Source organism: Gadus macrocephalus, chromosome 11 (assembly GCF_031168955.1).
Source record: "Gadus macrocephalus chromosome 11, ASM3116895v1".
Taxonomy (NCBI): Eukaryota; Metazoa; Chordata; class Actinopteri; order Gadiformes; family Gadidae; genus Gadus; species Gadus macrocephalus.
In genome coordinates, this window is record NC_082392.1 from 7,556,417 (window position 1) to 7,579,037 (window position 22,621).

The 22,621-nt window shown below is 43.9% G+C and overlaps 3 protein-coding genes across 5 annotated transcripts in view; 1 reads left to right on the forward strand and 2 right to left on the reverse strand.

Annotated features, from left to right (window-relative positions):
• Positions 1-942: 942 nt before the first annotated feature.
• On the reverse strand, positions 943-13,914 carry plekhg6 (pleckstrin homology domain containing, family G (with RhoGef domain) member 6). Its single transcript, XM_060066145.1, has 15 exons — positions 13,347-13,914; positions 12,000-12,219; positions 11,481-11,612; positions 10,944-11,081; positions 10,340-10,435; positions 10,112-10,162; positions 9,721-9,870; positions 9,321-9,431; positions 8,622-8,771; positions 8,153-8,287; positions 7,861-7,980; positions 7,627-7,759; positions 7,282-7,397; positions 5,829-7,195; positions 943-2,140 (listed from the first exon to the last, which is right to left on the reverse strand). The coding sequence occupies exons 1-15, from the start codon at positions 13,364-13,366 to the stop codon at positions 1,954-1,956; spliced, it is 3,126 nt and encodes a 1,041-aa protein (XP_059922128.1). The 5' UTR covers positions 13,367-13,914; the 3' UTR covers positions 943-1,953.
• A 104-nt stretch (positions 13,915-14,018) lies between these two features.
• On the reverse strand, positions 14,019-20,736 carry tnfrsf1a (tumor necrosis factor receptor superfamily, member 1a). Its single transcript, XM_060066150.1, has 10 exons — positions 20,578-20,736; positions 19,940-20,054; positions 19,638-19,743; positions 18,800-18,925; positions 18,179-18,328; positions 17,755-17,833; positions 17,284-17,327; positions 16,793-16,968; positions 15,974-16,103; positions 14,019-15,545 (listed from the first exon to the last, which is right to left on the reverse strand). Exons 2-10 carry the CDS (start codon positions 20,009-20,011, stop codon positions 15,223-15,225), a joined length of 1,206 nt encoding a protein of 401 aa, XP_059922133.1. The 5' UTR covers positions 20,012-20,054; positions 20,578-20,736; the 3' UTR covers positions 14,019-15,222.
• Positions 19,357-22,621, forward strand: part of LOC132468409 (tumor necrosis factor receptor superfamily member 3-like) — a 7,971-nt gene continuing 4,706 nt past the window's right edge. For 2 of the 3 annotated variants that reach the window (XM_060066157.1, XM_060066159.1), the window contains exon 1: positions 19,357-19,404. In XM_060066157.1, coding sequence (XP_059922140.1) covers positions 19,373-19,404 — 32 coding nt within the window. In that variant the 5' untranslated portion in view covers positions 19,357-19,372. Of the gene's footprint in view, positions 19,405-20,865; positions 20,884-22,621 lie in introns of those variants that run through there. The other variant, XM_060066156.1, reaches the window with a different exon arrangement.

Consider the following 22,621-nt stretch of genomic DNA (forward strand, 5'->3'; position numbering starts at 1 on the left):
GATTAAATATTAGTTACTTTTAACTATAATGTTATTGTTCTTTAATCAACTATGTCCACTGGAAAAATAAATGAAAAGAAAACTTCTGGTTGCTAGTTGTATTTGACCGCTGTTGTGAATGTTTGTGTATTGTTTAAGAACTGTTAAAAGGAAGGAAGAGTTGTCCTATTGAACGATAATGCACACACCCTTGGAACGGTATTGACCAATCAGTATCAAGTATTTAACAATGCTGTGGCATAAGTGTATGCATCCTCCCCTATGTGTTGCTGTGTCTATAGCTCCATCAGCGCCGGTGGAAGGCACCGAGCTGGTGGAAGGCACCGAGCTGTTGGTCCTCAGTTGTAATGTGACTCCCGGGGTTACCGAAACTCTAGGCCAAAGGGCTTGCCACTTCTATGGGAAAATGGGCATGCTGGGAAATGCATCTTACCCCACTCAAAAGGAGAAAGGTATTGTTGCCTGCGATTGTTGCCCCGGATTGTCTCCCGCCGGTGCCCCGCTGCCAGGCGGCGGCGGTGGAGCCCCGTGGCGGTTGTGCTTCAGCAGCCGGGCACCGGCAGCCGGGCACCAGTGGGAGACAATCCCGGGCAACAATCGCAGGCAACAATCCCTTACTCCTCCATGTCGCTGTTCAATCGGAACCTCAGCGAGTCAAAGCCAAAGTTCCTTTCCCCCAATTCCTTCTCAACCATGGCCGAGATAACCCCCACTACGAGTCTCGTTGTGGAAGTACCGGGAGTCCATAGATAATATGCATCAAATTGTGTGTCAAGATTTGGAAGATTGAAGATTTTTGTTTTTGCAATCTTTTAGGGTTTCCCGAAATCTTTGAGAAATATATCATGATCGACATTTTGGTCCAAGAGGAAAACATTTTCAGCATGTAAAATAAACAAAGTTTCAGAAATGTAATTGATCTTTTTGCTTATTAGAGCGCTATCGGAAAATTAGCACCAAACCCTTTTGGAGACCTGCTTACAAATGTCGAAGAAACATTTTGAACTTTTGTGGAATCAGGGGCTAATCGAGGGCCTTACCAATTATAATTGGTAACAATGATATGGAAAATGACTTTATGAGTATGTTGAATGTTGTGGTAAGTAACGTTATAACGTTACCGTAGGCATTAGCTCAGAGGCTGGCTTGAGCCCCTTCTCATAGTAGCATATCGTAGTAAAGCTAGATCGATATGGAAATATCCTATCAATAAATTATGTCTCTACTGGATTAGTTTAACCGGAAGTAAGGGGGTAAAGGGGAAATTACGCCATTGATAGGCGACCAAATAAAACGCACGCGTTGCCTAGAATAAAAATACATATTTCTATGAGTTTGAACGTAGTTGAAAGCATATGGGATATGTAAGTACACAACAACAAAATGTATAACAAAGTCAATGTAGATATTTTAATGTAGAAATGTTAAAATTAAAATTGTAAACATTAATAAATTAGAGATCAAAATGTAAACTAATCGATCATTTGAAACAAAAAAAATATTTTCTATGTTTATCCATTTATAAAAAACACTGACTTAATTATAGTTATACATCTGTTAGGTACAAATAATATATCATTTTTTGTGTTGCTGAATTAGAGTATTGTCACATTAGCCATAATTTATATAAAGCAATAACATCAGATGTGGTGCAAATTAAGTATTGAATCATCAGCTTAGTTAAATTTGCTGTTAATTAAAATGGTACATTCGTTACTCACATTTTTCCTCACTATTTGGTTGAAAAGTGCTAAGATGTATCATGATAATTCAAACAAATCATGTGTGCGACACACACACACACACACACACACACACACACACACACACACACACACACACACACACACACACACACACACACACACACACACACACACACACACACACACACACACACATTTAAATTGGTATCTGAGGTCCATCCAGTCTAGAGACCTGATCCAGCCTGAATTACACCTGGCTGATCTTTGATTCTTGGACTCCTCTGATGTTCAATGTGGTAAGTGTCCTTTGAATGTCCTCCAGCATCCCTGTGCCTTCGTTGCTGACGTCAATCGGCTCGAGATGATCGATATCCTGATCATCGTCGAAGCACAAGGCTGGCCAATCCACACTCAGCTCATTCACGAAGATATGGCTGGAAAACACAGTGAAAAAAGCTTTGAACTATGTTCATGTTTTCAACCATTTGTGATATTGAACTACTTGAAAATTCTATGATTTTGCAGACTGAGATTGAATCTCAGATTGAGATTTGAATCATTGGTGAATGTATACTCTTTTAATGGGTGATCAAGTATGCCTTTATTTCATCTCACACCCCGAAAAAACTATATATATATATATGCATAAATTATGATTAATAATTAATCATTAATTTAGCCCTCTGAAGTTGAATTTCTTAACTTGTCTGTTAGAGATGGAAGGAATAAATAAATACCGCTTCACAGGCTTTCTTACATGTTAAATATCCAGTATTCTTTATGAAGACATGATGTGAAACAGTGGGTCCATAAGGGGGCAGCATGTACCTTTAATGTTTGTAGTGGCCAAAGAAGAAGAAGTAGGAAGTAGATTTCTTTGCGTGGAATGAAAAAATAAGTAAAATGTAAAAAAAATACAAAACAATACAATCCAATTTAGAAGGTTGGGTCAAATTGGTCTTAAGCAATAAGGCACAAGAGGGCATGGTTTAAGGCATTCCCGAAGCCAGTTAGGAGGTCACTGGTTAAGAGGGCCATGAGGCTGTAGTGTAAGGTCTATCCTGGGAAGAGGGTCATAGGCCCTGGCTGTAGTGTTAGGTGTTGTGGTTATAGTGTCAGTAGAGGGAGGAAGCCTTAATTTGAGGGGCAAATAGACTAAAGGCATATTTAAGTATAACTATAGGGTATAGAAGTTTCTACAACTGCCAGAAACCTCGGTGTGGTATTGGACAATCAGTTATCCTGCACTGCAAACATCACTGCGGTCGCCCGATCCTGCAGATTTGCACTTTACAACATCCGCAGAATCCGGCCCTTCCTCACAAGGGAAGCAGCTCAGCTTCTAGTCCAATCACTGGTCATCTCCCGCCTCGACTACTGCAACTCACTCCTGGCTGGACTTCCTGCCTCTGCGATTAAACCTTTGCAGCGCATCCAGAATGCGGCAGTGCGCCTCGTGTTCAACCTACCGAAGTTCTCCCATGTGACCCCCCTCTTCCGGGACCTCCACTGGCTCCCTGTAGTAGCTTGCATCAAATTTAAGACGATGGTACTGGCATACAAGGCAGTCGATGGAACTGCCCCTGCCTACCTCCAAGCATTGCTAAAGCCACACACCCCAGCTCGATCTCTCCGCTCAACTACCTCAGCTGGACGTCTGGAACCGCCATCGCTAAGAGCTAGCAAAGGCCGTTCAGCAAAGTCACAACTTTTCTCGGTTTTGGGACCTCAGTGGTTGAACGAGCTCCCTGCCGCTCTAAGGACCGCAGAGTCGCTCACTATCTTCCGAAAAAGACTCAAGACTCACCTGTTCAGAGTCCACCTCGACACTGCATAGCCACCCTCCCCCTTCTAGCCACCATTGTACACTGTATTGTATTGTATTGTATTGTATTATAGTACTTAACTGTGTAGCAACTGCATTAGCTGCTATCATGGCTGTAACACGGGGAATTGATTAGCCTAGCGATTGTGGTACTTGCACTTGGTTCTATGAACATCCTTTCTGTACCGACAGCGATATATTGATGCACTTCTTATGACAAATGTACTTATTGTAAGTCGCTTTGGATAAAAGCGTCTGCTAAATGCCCTAAATGTAAATGTAAATGTAAGTTTATGTTTTTTGTCTACACTTTCTAAGTCACTAATAACGACCAATTTGATCCAACTTTCTGTCAGAACGAGCCTGGAGACCTCCCTGATCACGTGACCTCACATTATGTTTCTCTACATGGATCAGTTGGACCTCTAGTCGCCCATGACGACGTATTCAGGTTCGATCAGGGACTGGGTCAGAGTTGAGGACGTAACTGGCCCAATTAGGGACTGGGTCGTAGTTGATGACGTAATCAGTCCCAATAAAGGACTGTTTCGTAGATGATGACGTAACTGGGCCAATCAGGGACTGTGTCGTAGTTGATGACGTAACTGGGCCAATCAGGGACTGTGTCGTAGCTGATGACGTAACTGGGCCAATCAGGGACTGGGTCATAGTTGATGACATAATCAGGCCAATCAGGGACTGGGTCATAGTGGATGAAAGGCCACGGTAACAATAACATAACAAGTAGATTCAACACAGCCATATATGCATTAATTGCTAAAATAGACTCAATAACAACTATTAAGCAAGATAAAGAGTATGCACCTACAGAGTTGTTGCAATCTTTTGACTGGAAGGCTACTCTGATTGGCTGAAGGTCTGTGAAGGCAAGTATTCAGGCCACTGAAATCGAGGTGGGCAGCAGGAGGTCCAAACTGATTTGTGTAGTGAACAGAACGTGCAGTCACGGGATCAAGATAGTATCCATGCTATGTCAGAACATTCAGCAATTAATTTGAACATTTCAACTTTTGTTTTTAATTTGCACCATGAAACCTGCTAACTTCTTCTTATTCAATTTGTTGTGTGGGAGAATTGTACTATACCCTTAGCAGGATTAGCATTATCTGGCCTTATGCTATATGAATGATAAGTGAGGAAAGTGAGGGAAAACACCCACCCACATCTCCTGAAGAGACTTCTTGAAAAGATCCTCTGATATTCTGTACTAATATTCTAACAAAAACCTTTTTTCAGCGGTTTCCTGATCTCTTTCCTTGTTAGAGTTTAAGAGTTGTACTTTCGACAACAGTTAATGTTTTTCTAGTGACCTAATTGAAAAGTGGATGCAGAAGAGGAAATGATATTATTAACAGGACAAAAATGTTCAGTAGAGTGTCGCTGAACATACAGCAGTTACAGTAACACACACACGCACGCACACACACAAACAAACACACACACAAGCACACACACAGTTGAGTTGTGTTTGCACATTGGCAAATCAGTTGCTTGAACTTTACTTGTAATTAACATTTTCCAAGTCTCAGCGCAGACTCTACATAACATTCAAAGCATGGCTAGAATTGGATCGCCATCACGACCAGACTGCACTATTTTATTTACTTTTGTGCTTGGGGTCAAGGGTAATGCCCTTTGTTAAGTCTGCTTTTTGCCTAATAAACGTTGTTATTTTTTCTGACAATGGTACCATGGGCCATTTGCCACTCAGATCTTTGATGAGGTGTCCCCTAATTCTTCTGAAAAGTAATGGTTTCTTTCCTACTATGGCTATATTATAGACGATACAGGTCAAGAGATTTGAGGAACGACCTGATATGAATATATCTGTGTTGTATGAGGCTTCTTGTATTGCTATTTTTAGATATGATGGACTGTCCCCATGAAGTTCAGCAACTGAAACCATGTTTTTTTAATTTCTCATCATATCTGCTTTGCTATAATATGAGGTTTTACTTACTTTGGAAAGTCAATGTGTAAATTGTTAGCCAGTGAAATTACTGATTCAGCAGGGTTACAGGATAATGGGTTGAACACTTCAGAAGTCACTGTATGCATGTCCAATTTTCATTAGCGAATGAGCCCCTCTAAAGGTCTGATCATAGGATGTCCCAGATTTTGGAAAATTTTGTCTAGGAGTACAATATCCTTACCATAATACTATCCTGTCCCAAATCTCTGCTTGACATCATCACAATGTATTGCTTCTTGGGCCTGAATGAAGACCCTCTACCTTCATAAACAAACAGGATAACAATTTAGGGAATCAACCTCACCTGTACTTCTTGTCTTCTGCATCTCCATCGACGAGTTGTTCCCTCCATCCCTGACTGACTGTGGGCACTCTGTGTCTCATCAGCTCCACCTCCCGGTCCCCATCGCTGGGCGATGGACACAGCGACTCTGAGAACAATGGAGGAGAAGGTGGCAGGATCCATGTCCTTGTGTCCTGCGCGTTCTCATTCCTTCCAGTTTGCCCTCCTTCTCTCCGGACCCTCACTTTGGCACGTTCCAAGAGCCCCTCCACGGGAGACACGTGTGCATGTGGGTGGCGGTTGAGGCGAGGAGATCGCTCCCCCATATATGTTCTCAGCACTGGGCTGGTGGAGGTGGCGTGAAGCTTGTGAATGTCCGGTATGGAGGCACTCCTCTGTGCTTTGACAGAGTTCCTCTCCTCTGGGAGCTCCTGGGGAAGTTCCGGCTCAGAGAAAGTCTCAGGCTCTGGAGAGACGCGGTTTTCGTACATGTTCAAGAACATCGCCGGGTGCGTCTTCAGAAAGCCAAGCTTGAGCACTCTGTGGCTGGTGTCGTTGTTTGTGTGTCTCTGGTCAAAGTGTCCTTGGAGTTTCTGACTGGAGTCCGAGTCCGAGTTGGATGAAGAGTTGGTGGGTGGAGTTGTCCACACCATCTCTGATTCTCCAAAAAACGTCCCGTGGGTCTGGTATGCATCGACGTGTTGGCTACTATAGGGCCTTCTTCTGCGTAACTTGGGGGACTTTAATTTTCTGGAGAACCTCCCCACTTCTAGAAAAGCCACATCTGTTGAAAGGCTTTTGCCGGGGTCCGTCCATACCTTATGGTCCTCCAGCTGGATATTGTACCCCGTCTTCATTGGCCTTGTTGTCCCGCCAACGGGTGATGATGGAACCTCTTCGATTGAGTTGGGGGAGTTGCTCAGTAGATGGTCTTTTGGAGGGGCGACCGGTTCAATGGTCAGATAGTCTACCTCTGGGTATTTACCGTTGTAGAGATTTTTTCCATCTTTGGGTTTGCTTCTTAAATTATCTGCTGCAAAGGTCTTGTTGTGATTCCATGTGACCCTTCGCTCTTCTGACCCTAGAAACACTACCTCCACTTCTTCATCTGCCCTTTGCTTCACCTGCTTTTCAATCCACCACGTTGAAGGTTGAATTGCCACCGGTAATGAAGGGAGCTTAAACAAACCGTTTCCGGATTGGATTTTAAGAGGTTCCACAGAAGGTTGATGCAGAATGGTATCGTCCGCTGATTGCTCAACATGTTCGTTGATAGTCTCCATGGTTTCCTCTTTGGCCTCCTCGATGGGCTTGGTGTCAGAGGGTTGGATTCTCTGGCTGTCCAACTGTCTGCTGGTTTCAACCTCTTTCAGGGTCTTCAGCGTGGCCTGTGGAAAGAGCACAAGATATATAATGGATCCACAAACACATCGACAATGCTGTACAAAACACACAACAGTATGGTGGTGCTGACCTTTGCCTGATGAATGGTGGAGACCCACTTGGAGCAGCTCACTGCAGTGGCCGTCACAAATATGTAGATGTTCATAGCACAGCCAAGCTCACTGACCTCCACGAGAAGAAATGAAACTGGACAAAGAAGATTGGTCAGGTATCTTATATTAGGCCGCCATTTAATCAACAGTTAATATCAAAGGCATGAAGTTGATTGTTCATTGGTGGGGACACAAGCAAGAGTTGTACCACCGAGAGTTGCATTATCAGTAACAATTATATGGACAATTCCGCCATCCCTGAATAAATGAAGGGAAATGCCTCCATGATTCCCAGCTGTGAACCCAGCCCTGGCATTACTTACAGCCGTCTTTCAGCGGCACACAGCAGGTCCTGTCCAAAGCCAGAGGAGGGCGCGCCACCTTCAGCCTCTCCACCTTCTTCTGCACTTTGGAAATGAGCAGCACATCTGAGAACAGCAGGGCCACCACCTCTTCCTGCATCAGAGCAGGAACCAATCAGTGCCTTAATGGCTACAGAGAAGAGATGGGCTCTCCCAAGATTACCTCCAACCCTGGGAGGAAGGGGTGGCGCTCACCTTGCTGTCTTTCCCACCACGCATCTTCAGGTTCTCCTCCAGCAGAAGCTTCCGAACAAACGTGGGACCGACTCCCACCATGGGGAGTGTCAGGTCAAAGTGGCAGAACTCTCGTATATGCTGAAAAGATTTGTCATGGTAAGATATGCATCGCAGAGTCCATAGTGACACACATGTGTATTGAATAAAATCATCTAGAGTTGATGAAACTTGGTTCGCCTTTCCCTTACTAACGCCAATAACGTAAGCATCTAACCCTAACTGGAAACTTATGAAACCTAAAAGGTTTTACCTTGTCAATTTCCTCATTTATTCCCGGTACTTCATATCCCTCTAGTCTCTGGGCAGAGATGGAAAGGGCATGCTTTTCATCCATACACCTCAGGTAGTCATTGATGGTCTCCAGAAAACCATTTACACTAGACAACTAGAGAGTAGGGACAATGGAAGGTAAATACATAAATGATCCATCAGCGGTCAGAGAGACTTGAACTAGATCCATTTACTTTAGTACAGATTTGTGAACTGGATCAGTTTTCTCCTATCCAGACTTTTGAACTAGATCACACTGTTTTGATACATATATATTTTGTCGGGCCTTTATGGTCCTGCGGAAGAGAGTTTAAAGAATGAGTGGGAACAACATGGATAACAGCACCACAGGTCCGCCTTTAACCAAGAAATATTGCTTAAAGGGCTCCTAGACCGGCAGGTTAAGCCATTGATCCACCACCACATGCTTCTGTTGGGGAGGTTCTCACCATGTCCCTGATGGTCTGCTGTAGGTCAGGGTCAGGGGTGTTCTTCAGCACGGCCTTGAGCAGCAGGGGGTACTTGGTGATCCTCTGGTGGGGCTTGGCCTGCATGTCCCCCAGACGCATGCGGTTGCACTGAGGATGGGTCTCCACCCACTGCACACACAGGACCAAACAGTAGCGTTACTATGGCACATTCAGCACATTCAGTAGCAACCTCTTCCACTCTGCTCCACTGACAAGGTATAACGAAAGATAATTGTCTTTTCTTATGACCAAAGAGACATTGATCTAGGCGGTGAGAGAATACTCTCAGTGTCTCAGTCACTAAGAGAAGACTTTTAATCTAATGATGTACTGAGAGATGAGTGGCATATGAAAACAACCCAGAGTGACAACTCATGTCATCCACCTCTGAGTGGTTTTCTGAGCCGTTGTGAGCAGGAGTGTGAACTGTGTGGTTCTAATGAAACAAAGTTGTTCTGTGTTATGAATCATCATTTGCTGCATACAAAGATGGAAAATACAGATACTTGTGTGTGTGTGTGTGTGAGAGTGTATTTGTGGGTGCATGTGTGTGTGTGTGTGTGTGTGTGTGTGTGTGTGTGTGTGTGTGTGTGTGTGTGTGTGTGTGTGTGTGTGTGTGTGTGTGTGTGTGTGTGTGTGTGTGTGTGTGTGTGTGTGTGTGTGTTTGTGTGAATGTACCTTCAGGTAAACAACAAAATGAGGGTTTGTGTCGATTTGCCGCTTTGCAAATTCCAACGTGTTCTCCTGCTCCCAGCAGTACGGTATGTAGCTGGAGAAACGCTCACTGAACTGAGACAAGAAAGGACAGGGAACAAACAAAGAAGGAAGGAAAGATATGGAACAAACAATTAAACAAACAAACAAAGAAGGAAAGAAGAAAAGAAAGAAAGAAGATTAATAATCCTTGCATAATTTAATTAATTCATGATATTTAACATATGGCAACAACAAATATGTTTTTTTTTTCGTTTTAATGGCCAGACAGAATTCTTTTACTTGACTTTGACAAACAGAATTCTGTTACCTGACTTTGACAGACTGAATGCTATTACCTGACTGCCAGACTGAATGCTATTACCTGCAGGCAGCCCGCCTCTAAACTCCTGGGGTCAAAGGGCATCCCTGTCCATCGCACTTCTTGTAACATGGGATAGATCACTTCCTGCCAGAACTGGCGGTGAGCATTGAGGATTAAAGAGAGGTTGGAGAAGAGCGACCTGGGGGTGATCTGGGACGAGAGAAGGTATGAATGTAAACTTTAGGGTGAATGGAACCATCTGCACAACTTCACAATCATTTAAATTAAAAAGAAGAATTGCGCAACAAATTGAACAAATGAACAAATTGCGCAATTCTTCTTTTTAATTTAAATGATTGTGAAGTTGTGCAGATGGTTTCATTCACCCATCTCCGTGTTAAGCAGACGTTGTGAGTGGTAACAGTTATTTTGACATACAAATCCCACTGACCTCCAGGAGGAACCCATGCTGTTGCAGGTTGACCAGGGCAGCAATAACCAGCTATAAAACAACAAGCACACATCACACATCATCGATCAACATGTCATGTGACAATATTGCTGCTACTTTTTTTTTAACTTTTTTAACATGAGAATGTTATGTCATCAGAGTTTTTCTCAGAAGATAAGCAAGTTTGATCATCTGAATGATTACAATGGGTACAGAAGGCTTCCTCACATCCTTGATGACTGTCAGCTTGTTAATGTAAGTGAGCTCGGTATGAACAAACTCCCACAGCGCCTCCTGCTGGTGTCTCTGGATCTTTGACATGGTCTGCAACAGGGAACACAAGGAAAAGTCGTTAAAGGGCTCCTTCGTTACCACCAGCTGTGAGTATGATCAGCCATTACCAGCCACTTCAAAATCTGCCCTAACCTGTGACTAAATGACATCATAACCAACCAGATGTATACTGGATAGGTCAATCAACCGCCTACCCAGGGGACTGTAGCAGCTGGTAAGCTCAACCATCCTTCTTACATCTAGGTGGACCATCCCACTTGTGATGTCACTCAGGCCGATTTGAAACGGCTTGTAGCGGCTTATTACACTCACACCCGGTGGTGAAACAGGGGCCCTTTAATGAACTACTACTGTATTAATTACAACATGCTTAATTATAACATACTCAAAGACCAATAGAAAATGCACAAACACACACAAACACACACACACACGCACACACGCACACACACACGCACACACACACACACACACACAAATAGGAAGGCCTGCAGTATCTAGAGGATGACATGGGGAGGATGGAATCTAGAGGAGGTACCGAGTGGGACTTCACGATGTCCGTCCAGCTGTTCTCCAGCGTGGTACCCTGGCCGGGCCCCTCCCAGACCCACCTCAGGTCCGCAGGCACACGGTAGGCCTGCAGAGCCTGCTTCAAGGCTTCCACCTGCACCCTGTCCTGGAGGGGGGAGGACGAGGGAGGAGAGATGGAGAGGTCAGGGTGAGATGGGGGACGATATGACAGCACCTGTGCGGAGTGTGTGTGGTTGTCAGATTGGGTTGTCAGACTGACTTGACTCTTGGGCTGGGTGAAGTATCCTCTCTCTATCACTTCCTGTTCTCGAGCTTATAGAAGATCTTTATTAGAACAGATTCCTTCCTTACGTCTGTGTTATTGTGTGTCTGCATGTCTTACTGTCTGCCAGTGTTCAGGTGTGAGCGGGACTCTGTGGGGCGGGTACCTCAGGGGTGTGGTTCTTGTGCGTGTTAAGGTGTGAGCGGGACTGTGTGCGGGAGCGGTACCTCAGGGTGTGGTTCTCGTGTGTGTGAGCGGGACTGTGTGTGGGGGGGCGGGTACCTCAGGAACGTTGTTCTTGTCAGACACACCCTGGCTGAAGAGGACCTGTTTCAGGGCGGCTCGGGGTTTACTGGCCGGAGATATCCCCTTAACCGTCGCAAAGTTGGTCACGACCTTCTGCTTGGTCCGTCTCTGGAAGACACACACAGAGGGAGTCTGTCAATATAGATATATAGCAACAGAGATGCACAGCATCACTTCACCAAGGTGTTCATCATTCCCCATCTGGGATGAATGAAGTCTGTCTATCTTGAGGTAAAGGGCAACATTAGGCCTGCACAGCCGAGCCTATCCCACAATGCATTATTTTTTGACATTTAATCGAAAGTGAAAGTGAAATGAAATACATGTCACGTGATTCAGGGGCAGCTAGGAGGGGTTAGACATTTTGCTGAAGAGACGCTTACAACAGGTGCAGATTGTAAACCGGACAGGGTCAGCCTCATGCTACACTGTAACAACATTAACCACGGACACCCCCCCCATAGGCAGTGAGTGAAGTCAAGAGGAAATCCTCACATAGGCCATGGAGTGGAACTTATGCTTGACGTTTTCTGACCCCCTGTGGACAAGGAGGGGATCGGCAGTGAGGATCCCATCGACGGAGTCCATCTCGGCAGTGTCCTGATCTTTTTGCCACTCCAGCCCTCCTCCCCGGTCTGCCCACTGGGCTGCCGCTTCGTCCTGGGCTTGGCCGCTACCTTCGCCATTGTTTACATGGGACGCTTTGGAGGACAGACTGCAAACACTCACACACACACACACACACACACACACACACACACACACACACACACACACACACACACACGTGCGCACACACACGCAAACGCACACACACACACACAAAGTTACTGATTAGAAGAAAGACCAAGGTGTAAAAAGGGCTAGGAGCAGAACAAGTTTGTGGCGGAAAGTAAATTCCAACGGTCATGGAATGTCATTGTGGGAATTCTCAACAGTGAAATACTAAATTACATAGAATTACATGAATATTTCGACCATTAAAGCTCTGTTTACAAAGGGCCTGTTGAGTGAAGGCAGGTTGAATGGGTTTGTAGGTGAAACACACTTTTACATTAGTTTAAAAACATCAATCCAGACAGGCACTTAGTCAGAAACAGAAACACAATGAAAATATGAAATCGACAAAAGATCTCATCTAGGTCCACAGTAGGCCTACTTTATCTTTATATTGCTGAGGCCTTTGTCATAATGATGACCATAGTGACTAGTGTGTCCTGAGTGACAGTAGGACAGATAGGACGTCTAAAATGAAGGAACAAATCCTACCGACACCAACAGCGTTCGGCCTAAACATCGGCAGTAAAATACAAACCATAAAAACACGGTTCAGCTTCACATGCAATCTCACCCCCACACAGGTGCGTGTGAATGTGAGTGTGTGTGAGTGTGCGTGTGCGTGTGTGCTTGCGTGCGTGCGTGTGTGCGCGCGCGCGTGTGAGACAACCAGCAGCTCAACAACATGTGTCTATGGCTTTAAGTTACCGGGAGGAATGTATTCAGGTTCCCACACCAACGATTCTCGATTATCAGAGGGTATTATTCTCCGTCTTTGAGTAGGCCTACTTAGAAAAGCGCTATAAAAAACGGATCAATTATTTTTATTACTATTATTATTATTATTATGATTATTATTATTATTCTATTATCACTTTTCGTCTAGAAAGCCTCAATAGAGATGGATCAAAGCACCCAGAGTCCCGCACCAAGCCGCCGGTTCCCCAGACACACATTTCACGTTTTCAGCAATAAAACAACAATATAAAGGCCTATCATTTAAGTATAGCCTATTTTACAATACATATACTTTTTTGATTAGACTTATCTTTATTTACGACTTACCTATGTTTTGCCGTATCCATTTTGTTTTACGCAGTCATCTTTTGTTTCTGATAGCTGTCTCCTCCTCTGCTTTTCTGTGTGGGTGCCTCCCTCTCCCTCCTCGGTCCTTTCACCTGCACCCTCCTTACAGCCGCGACTGGCTAGACAAGAACAACTGGATCTGAGCCACCGGGAATCAGTGCAGGGCTGGGGAGGCGATAGCACGCTGCTGGGGAGGAGACAGCACGTTGTTGGGCAGACGACGGGTTTTTATAGAGATGTGATTGATTGTGTTTGATTTCCATTAATTCATGTTGATTCCCCGAAGGATATAGGAGGGAACCATTTTAGACAGTGTATGTATAAATGGTCAACACAGAGGAATTCAAGTCCGCTGTCAAACAGCGCTGATTGGTGGTGCAATTATGGACCGAAACAGCGCTCAGAGGTGACACTATGACATCAAGAACGTTTTCAACGTTCTAACCCTAACTAACCCTAACCCTGATCAACAGATTGAGTTTGGGTTATAATAAAACAATAATGCAATTATATAATAAAAAAAATGGATGAAATAGAATAATGAAAAATAAAAAGGACACACATACAGACTCTGAACACCATTTATCATCAGAATAATATTGTATGGTTTTATTACCCTAACCAAAAATAAGCTAAAAAAAAAAAAAAAAGATCATTAAGTGCCAAACTGAATCACAACAAAAAAGAATGTCCTGTGCAATCCAAAAAGGGATTAAAATATACATATGAGTTCAGTTATAGTCAATGATTAAACAATTGGTTCTTCCTCATACAAGAGTAGCCCACGAGTCCTGCCAATGCCGTGGATCTATTTTAACATGTGACCCATTAGAGAAGCTCCATGACTAGGGTAAAGCAAGCCAGGGTGTGTCCAGATCTTCAGTGAGTTAGTCATGAATAATGCTTGCATAATGGGGAAAGGAATGGGGAAAGGAATTTAAGGAGAGGGTGGGAGCCAGAGTGAGAGTCAATTGGCTGATTAAGGCAGAAATGTATCAGGTTTGTACATGTAGCCACGGAAAGCTGAAAAACGGTATGACCCTGATTTATAAATCCACGTCATTAGAAAGGCTGGATGGAACTGTTTAACAAGCTGGCCGGTCCGCTCGTCAGATCTGTGCTTTGAGTTCATCTGCTGCATTCAGTCAGAGTCTTCAGGGGGTAAGGATTGATCTTAATGTTTTCTGCGGGTCCTCAGCTGAGCTGAGATCTACAGGTCTGGTGCACTGCCCCATGAAGCTCCCTTGCTCTGCATGGAAAGAAACCCTTCAGTTAAAGTGGACAGTATCCCTGTGCTCTCTTTAGCTGCCTGCCTTTATGCTCTTTGTTTGTTCTGCTCTTGATTAAAAGGACTAGCATCGGTCAATGTTCTACCAGGTTATTGGTTCACTTAATAAGGTTGACTGTGAGTTATATTCCCCAAAGTAAAGTCATGCCTCATGGCACAAAACAACCTTGACTTTCTTTTGTGTTGCTACTATGAAACACTTAATAATGTGCTGACGTTAGTGAGGAGACGTACAAAAATATCATCAAAGTCCAAATTCTGGTCCTCCTGGTACATTGAAACTTGGAACTCACCAATGGAGTCGTAGCTGACTCCACCGTGACTGTAACTTCAAGCTTATTACGCTATTTGTGGCTTGGTAAGGCGTGTTTGTGTGCAGATGCAAACAACGTTCCAACGTTCACAATACATGTTGTCTATTTGTGTGTGTTTGAGTGTGTGTGTGTGTGTGTGTGTGTGTGTGTGTGTGTGTGTGTGTGTGTGTGTGTGTGTGTGTGTGTGTGTGTGTGTGTGTGTGTGTGTGTGTGTGTGTGTGTGTGTGTGCGCGTGCCCTCTCCGTGGCCCACTCTAAGCTGCTCCCACCTGCCCTCCCACAATGCCGTACTTTGCCTCCAGCTCCTCCAATGCCCCTCCCAGGTGCATGTCACTCAGTCTGTCCAGCAGCTGCTGCATCAGGGGGCGGTGCAACACACCGCCTCCCCGGCCCGCCTCCCCGCCCCGGGAACCCCTCTCTGCCCACACCCGTAGCATCTGGTAGTGGGCCTCCTTGCAGGTGTGGTAGTCAATTTCCGCCCGCTCGATCTCCAGGTCGGTCACGCCCAGGCAGCGCACCAGCTCCTTCACCCGGTGGGCGGGCACCAGGCTCAGCATGGAGTAGATCAGCCCCGGGACTGACGGGAGGAGAGGCCGGGATGGGGAGGAGGAGGTGGGGAGGAGGAGGTGGAGGGAAGGCCCGGCGGGAGCGTGGTGGGGTTCAAGGGGGGCAGGGGAAGAGGGAGAAGGAGAGAGAGAGTTAGTACAAAAGGGGCTCTGTGTTGGTGGCACATACCACCGGCTGGATATTGTGCATTCACTCCCTCTATCGCATGCTCAATAGGCTTGGGCACACACACCTGCACACACACACATGCAAAGGCACACACACCTGCACACACACATGCATTAGCCACACACTCTCTCTATCACACCCTCTCTCTCCCACACACACACACATACGAACACACTGACACACAGACACAGACACAGACACAAACGTGCAACCCTCCCACACACACAGACTCAAACAGTCGACTTAGACGCATCGGCGATAAGAACACACTGTTGATCTCCAGGGGGACGCAGTCAGGGAGCGTGGTGTGTTCCTTCTGCTCCTTCTCCTTATCCAGGATGCAGGAAGGCTTAGCCATGTTGTCCCCCTTTCTCAAGGGATCCTCATTGTGGATCAGGATCTACAGGCCGAGGCAGGGACAGGTGTTCAGAGACTGGCTGCGATCCCCACACACATGGGCCGTGGCGTAGGGGGTTTGGGGAACTGTTTCCCCCCCCCTGCTTTGTCTAGACTCTGCAGGGAGATAGCCTTTGGTCTCATTTGTTGTGCAACTAGGTCAGCTTGGTTTTGTGTCTTTAACTTCTTTGACAGTACTCAAGGCTGAAGACCCGGTTGCACATCTTGTGTTTATGTTTATTGTAAATAGCTCCTAGGTTTTTTTGGCAGCTCTTCACCTGCACCTGCTTCTGAATCATTAATAATATTCAGTTACAATTTGCTCATGATTTCCTCTGTCTAACATTTCACAAAGGTTTACTCCCCCAGTTTGCGCTGGACAGAGTTGCTGTGCATCATGCATCTGGACGCTGGTATTGCAGAGCACATTTGATGTAAAACCATTTGGGGCTGAGGCCAAAAGTGAGGAGGTTGTCTATGTTCCCCCATTCTTTCTTTTTCAATTTGTGTTGCCCTAAGGGGGGTGTGCTTTGTTGAACAACAACGAATGATTGTCTCTAAGCCGTGATGTCTCTATACTAATGATAATATAAAATGATGAACCCCTTATAATGATATAACCTTGTTTAAATCATTACTTATCAATTGGAAATTCTGTTGTATACATTCTTCTGAACGTAGAGGGAAGTGTACCATGGCTGATTCCTCATGCACGGCCTCCGGGGGGTTAGCGGTCGACCTCCCCATCTGTGACCTGGTGTGGCGTTTAGTAGTCGTGTAGGTGATAAACCCTACCGCCAGCAGGAGAACTACCACCACGCACAGACTAATCATCACTACTTGAGTCAAATCCATGTCCTTGGGATTTGCTGCAAAACACAAGGGAGTACAGGTGGAAGTGAATAGAGGTTTCTACACACAATGCACACATTTGAGTTAGATCATTATTGCCCATTATGTACATAAAGTGATTATTATATGTTTACATACACACAAACACAGACCCACACAGACCCACACACACACACACACACACACACACACACACACACACACACACACACACACACACACACACACACACACACACACACACACACACACACACACACACACACACACACACACACACACACACAGTTTTGCTTATCACTACTTCAAAATTATGAGGGTAAAATACTTACTTATGACAGATAATGGACAGTGAGGTTGGCAATCTTCTGTACAGCTGTTAAGGAAAATTAAGGATGTTTAAGTTTATGATTAAGATGATGATATGGAAATATATTAACTAAAACGAATTGACGATAAAGGGTCTGTGTACAGAAACAGATTGAAAATGTATATTTTGGATTAGGATTTGGATTATCAACATGGATAATCCCAAATAATAACAAATGCAATGCAAATAATAATAAAAATATTGTTTTTAGCTTTTAACACAACAGGCCTAAGCAATTTCCTGTTTCCTGGCATGTGATTGGACAACAATCAGAAAGATGAAGCAATTTGCTAGAGGTTTCGGTTCAACTTCCCATTATCACGACTTCCTCATCAGCATCTTGAAATACACTCATCCCAAACACGATGATACACACTTGTGTCAAGACAGATATGACACACACCCTCTCCCCTCTGCATGTATATACACTCACGTTTTACAAGGAAGACACTTGTTTTTCAATCTGTAGAAGTCCCTCTCACACACACACACAGTGTCCTGTTCGAAAAAGCCTAGAGACAACAGCGAGTGAAATGCAAATGGAAATAAAATAAGGGGAACAGTACAAAAATGACCAACCAAGATTTCATCCTGACAGAAAGGATACAATTTCAATGAAGAATATTTTAAGTAATGTGTATAGGCCTATACAGTGGGCTGTGATGCAGTAGCATAGCTAGCTTTCATTCATCAAATGATCTTTGCATTTTGTTAATGTACTTTCTTACCGTTAACAATAAAACTACTATACCAGAAAAAAAGGATGATGCATATTTTCTCTCTCTCTGAATAAAATTACATTTTTATTTAGAAAAATGGTAATTACTCGGTCAGACTCAATGGTCACGTTCACTCACATTTCTCTGATTGGTGTTCCCCGTGTCCACACTTTGAACACTCGAGACACTGGGAGGTGCTCGAGTCGATGACATCTTTGTAGTAGCCGTTTTTACAGCGACATTTGGTGTTTTGCCTGGGATTGCATTCGGTAACCTCTTCTTCTAAGTCTGGAAGGAATGGAATACAGCAGAGGCAGGGAAAGAAGGACGACAGAGAGGAAGAGAAAGAGAAAGACAGAAAGATAAAGGAGGAAAGAAAGAAGGGAAAAAGGGAATGAATATACTTTTCAATTAGGAAGGAGAGAAAGTTAGAACATAGAAAGAAATGTAGAAAGAAGGGCAAACAGAAAGAAATACAAAAAGTAAAGGGAAATAAAAAGAAAAGGTTAGAAGGAAAGAGAAGAGATGAAAGAATGATGAAAGAGATAGAAGAAAGAAAATGACGGGTGGAAAGAAAGATAAAAGATGGGTGTAAGGGCGGAAGAAAGAAAAAAAGGAAGAAAGAAAGAAATTGAAAAATTGAAAGAAAGAAAAAAGAAAGACAGCCATAAGCACAACAAATGAAAAACACACTAACAAAAATGATGGCAACGGAGAGCAGCAGCAATGTGAAGCTGAAGGGCCGGTGGTGAGACTCACACCGGCAGGTCTGGCAGCTCCTGCAGTTGTCGCTGTAGTTGTCGTGCTCGTTGTACTGTCCCTTGGGACAGCGGGTACAACTGGTCCTATTGCCAACAGCCTCACAGTCTTTCTCCCGCTTATAGCCTGCAGGACATCAAAACGGTCTGAGCCCCTTCAAGGTAATGTCAAAATAAACCTTTTTCATGCAATAATATGTAAGGGATAATGGCAGCCAGCTGGTCATTATCACCAAAGTAACTCTGATAGGGCTATGTAGGACTTGAATCTGCTTATTGCACACGGCTACTTAGGCCAACAATAAATCAATAATGAACCAAAAAAAACATGTTTATTGTTTAAATACTCGGTTTGTTAGATCTGATAGTTGAAATAACGTCCATAGCAACGGCCTGCTATTAGCACTGGTCTGCTTTACATAATTGCAGACCGCTGAATGCCGAGATTGACCAATCAGAATAGAATTCCAAGCGCTACACGCCCAGACCACCAATGAGAAGCACATGGTTACTATTACAATAATAAACAATATGTAGCAGTCGTAGTAGTACCGATAGTAGTGGGAGTAGAAGGATGCATCCAAGTAACATCTCAGGCATACAAAGGTAGGGCATCAAAACCAATTGTTCTCTGAAACTAAAACCACATTATACACCTGTATAATGTGTTTTTTTGTTATTATTATTATTGTATTGCCCCCACACTGACAAGTCCCTGCCTTTGCATTATCTGGTTGGACTACTAACTGCATTGCATGGCATTGTATGAAAATAAAGTGGAAATGAATCTAATCTAATGTTGTACATTGTGTGCTAATGTTAGGTGTGTGTGGGTCTACCTGGAGGGCACTTCTGGCAGCAGATCCCATTCTCACTGAGATAGTCCCCATATGGACATTCAGAACGCTTCTCTGGAAGCCCCGAGGCCCCTGACCCTAGGACGCACTGGGGATAAGAGAGAAGGGAGATGGCATGTTGAGTTTGGACTGATTAGCTGATGAACCTCACAATTATACAATAAAAAACAATAATAAAATTTACTTTGTATTGCACACTACAATTGGCTGATAAGACAGCGACATAGATTTCGAAGTAGGCCTACAAGGCAATAATTGTAGTTGCTTTACAACGTGTGTCTTACCAAGAGCAGCAGGGCCCCGAAGATCTCCGTCGATCTCTTCCTTTTTTCTCGAAAAAAACTAAATCCTACCATTCTGTGGCAGTGGGGCTATCATTCAATCCATCTGAGATAGACGCTGTAAAGTTTGCAATTAAAAAAAAACTTCGATGAATCTCTGTCTTTTAGGCTGGTCATCTTTACTGAATGTCCTGGGACAGGTCAGGCTGAAGGTACACACTGAGACCTGACTACACGTCCTCTGACAAAGCATTATTTATGTTGTAGCGGCAGCCGCCCTAGACTATACATTTCATATTAAATTATTAATTTGGGTTGATTTATTGAGTTGTTATTGTTTTCAATTTGAACGAATCTCTCGCACGTCAATCGCACGTCCCCGCGATTGACACGCATTAACGCTTTAATGTACAACTTCAGTTGTCTATCAAAGTTTGAAATATTTTAACTTCATCACCGGTCAGACCTGACGCTATTCTGAGGTAAACTGGATCATGTTTCTGTTGTCTCGGTTCAGCGGTACGCCTACCTCACATGGTGACACAAACAGGGCTGATATGAGTAAGCTACCTACAACAGGAACCACAAAGTCACGGATTATGAGTTACTGTCGACTCGGCCCGGTCCCACACACCGCTTACCTGGACCATCAAGTCAACGATATGTTGGTTATAGCGCATTATCCAATCCATTCGGAACCGATAAACTATTAAAGTATTAAATACTATTAGAGATCCCCTCGAGAAACGCACCGCAGGCCGACCTGAGCTCGATAAGAGGCGGACTCAGTCTACGGGAAATGCTCGGCGCGTCACTGAGATTTAGAGGAAACGGGAGCCTGAAGTTAGGCAATACTGAGAGACTTTGGGTTTGGAGTGGACTGACTGTCTGAGGAGTTAGGAACAGCGTGACGACCTGGTGACTCAGTGCAGAGGCTTCTTGTAATGGTAGGCCTAGTCAAGGTTTTTGGTCTTTTGTTTAGTGATAGTCTTGGAATTGTGACGTGCATAAACAACGTTTTCATTAGCCTGGTACAAGGTGTATTCACTTTTATTTAGGGTTTTACTAGCCTGGGGAACTCAAGTTGTATTGCCCTCGCACGTGTCCTGTTCAGCAGACATGGCGGGGGTCGGCTAATCACAGCCGTTCATCTACTATAAGGCGGGATCTGCAGGACTACTTTTGTTTCCTCTTAATATGGCGGAGTAGGCTACTGCGAACAATGATCCCACGTTGCATTCTGATGAAAAGCCCAGTGGTGGGTAGTACTGAAAGTCTATGCTCAAATAAAGTCCAATTACTTCCTTAGAAATCTACTTGAGTAAAAGTAAATATTCCAATTTGAAAACCTACTTGAGTAAGAGTAAAAAAGGACATTGTTATAAAGTTACTCAAATAACAAGTTACTTTACATTTTTTATTGGAGTGCTTGGATCAGTGAAAAGGACATAACGTGTGTGAGTGATTGAGCGAGTGAGTGAGAGAGAGAAAGAGATGCACTTTAAAACATTACTTCACAAGTTGCTTCATTGTGTGTATTGTTCATTAAACATACATAGGCCTACAACAATACATACAACAACAAATGTAATTTAATTTCAAACAAATTTACACTAAAAACGTAAATTAATTTCAGCTCTGTGCATATGACAGAAGGCAAGATTTTTGTAGGAACACAACCAATGAAACTGGTTTGGTTAGCTGGCTTGGTTAGCTGTCCCCTCGGATATGGAATCGCGACAATTTTGCAACCTAGGGAGGGTGCGCGTCGCTAACGTGGTGTACGCTTGTATTACAGTCAACAAAGAAAATGTCTTTATCAAAATACTCATTTTAATGAAGGCGCAATGGAAAATCTAATTGAGTAAAGACTAGAATTCTAAATCGAATATTTACTTGACTAAGAGTAAAATTACAGACTTAAAAAAGGAACGTGAAACTTTTTTACTCATTTGCGTTACTTCTAACGCGTTATTACCCACCACTGGAAAAGCCCTTATAGGTAAAGAAACATATCGGTAAACTCATATAATAATAGGCTTTATTATTGAATACCTTATTTATAAGCGCCTTGGACAATAATACAATTGTAATTCATATAGATGAACTGCAAATCATCATCCTCATCAACATCAGCAGAGTAGTAGCAGCAGTAGTAATTATCTATAACAGTTGAAGTTATGCATTAGTCTAAATATGAAGTTATACAACTTATCCCCCAGCACACACAAACATTCATGCACAAAAATGCACACAGGCATGCACATATACCACACATAGACCAGACTGCTTCCCCAAACAAACAAACACACACACACACACACACACACACACACACACACACACACACACACACACACACACACACACACACACACACACACACACACACACACACACACACACACACACACACACACACACACAAGCACACCACTTACACTGAACTTGCGTGCACATTTTTGCACACACACGAACACGCTTTAGACCACTCCCCCCCCCATACCGACACACACACACACACACACACACACACACACACACACACACACACACACACACACACACACACACACACGCACACACACACTCTTGCACATGTCCACACACACAGACACACATGCTCACTTACAGACCCTAATGCACAGGCATATCCACACACATATACTACACAGTGTATTTATG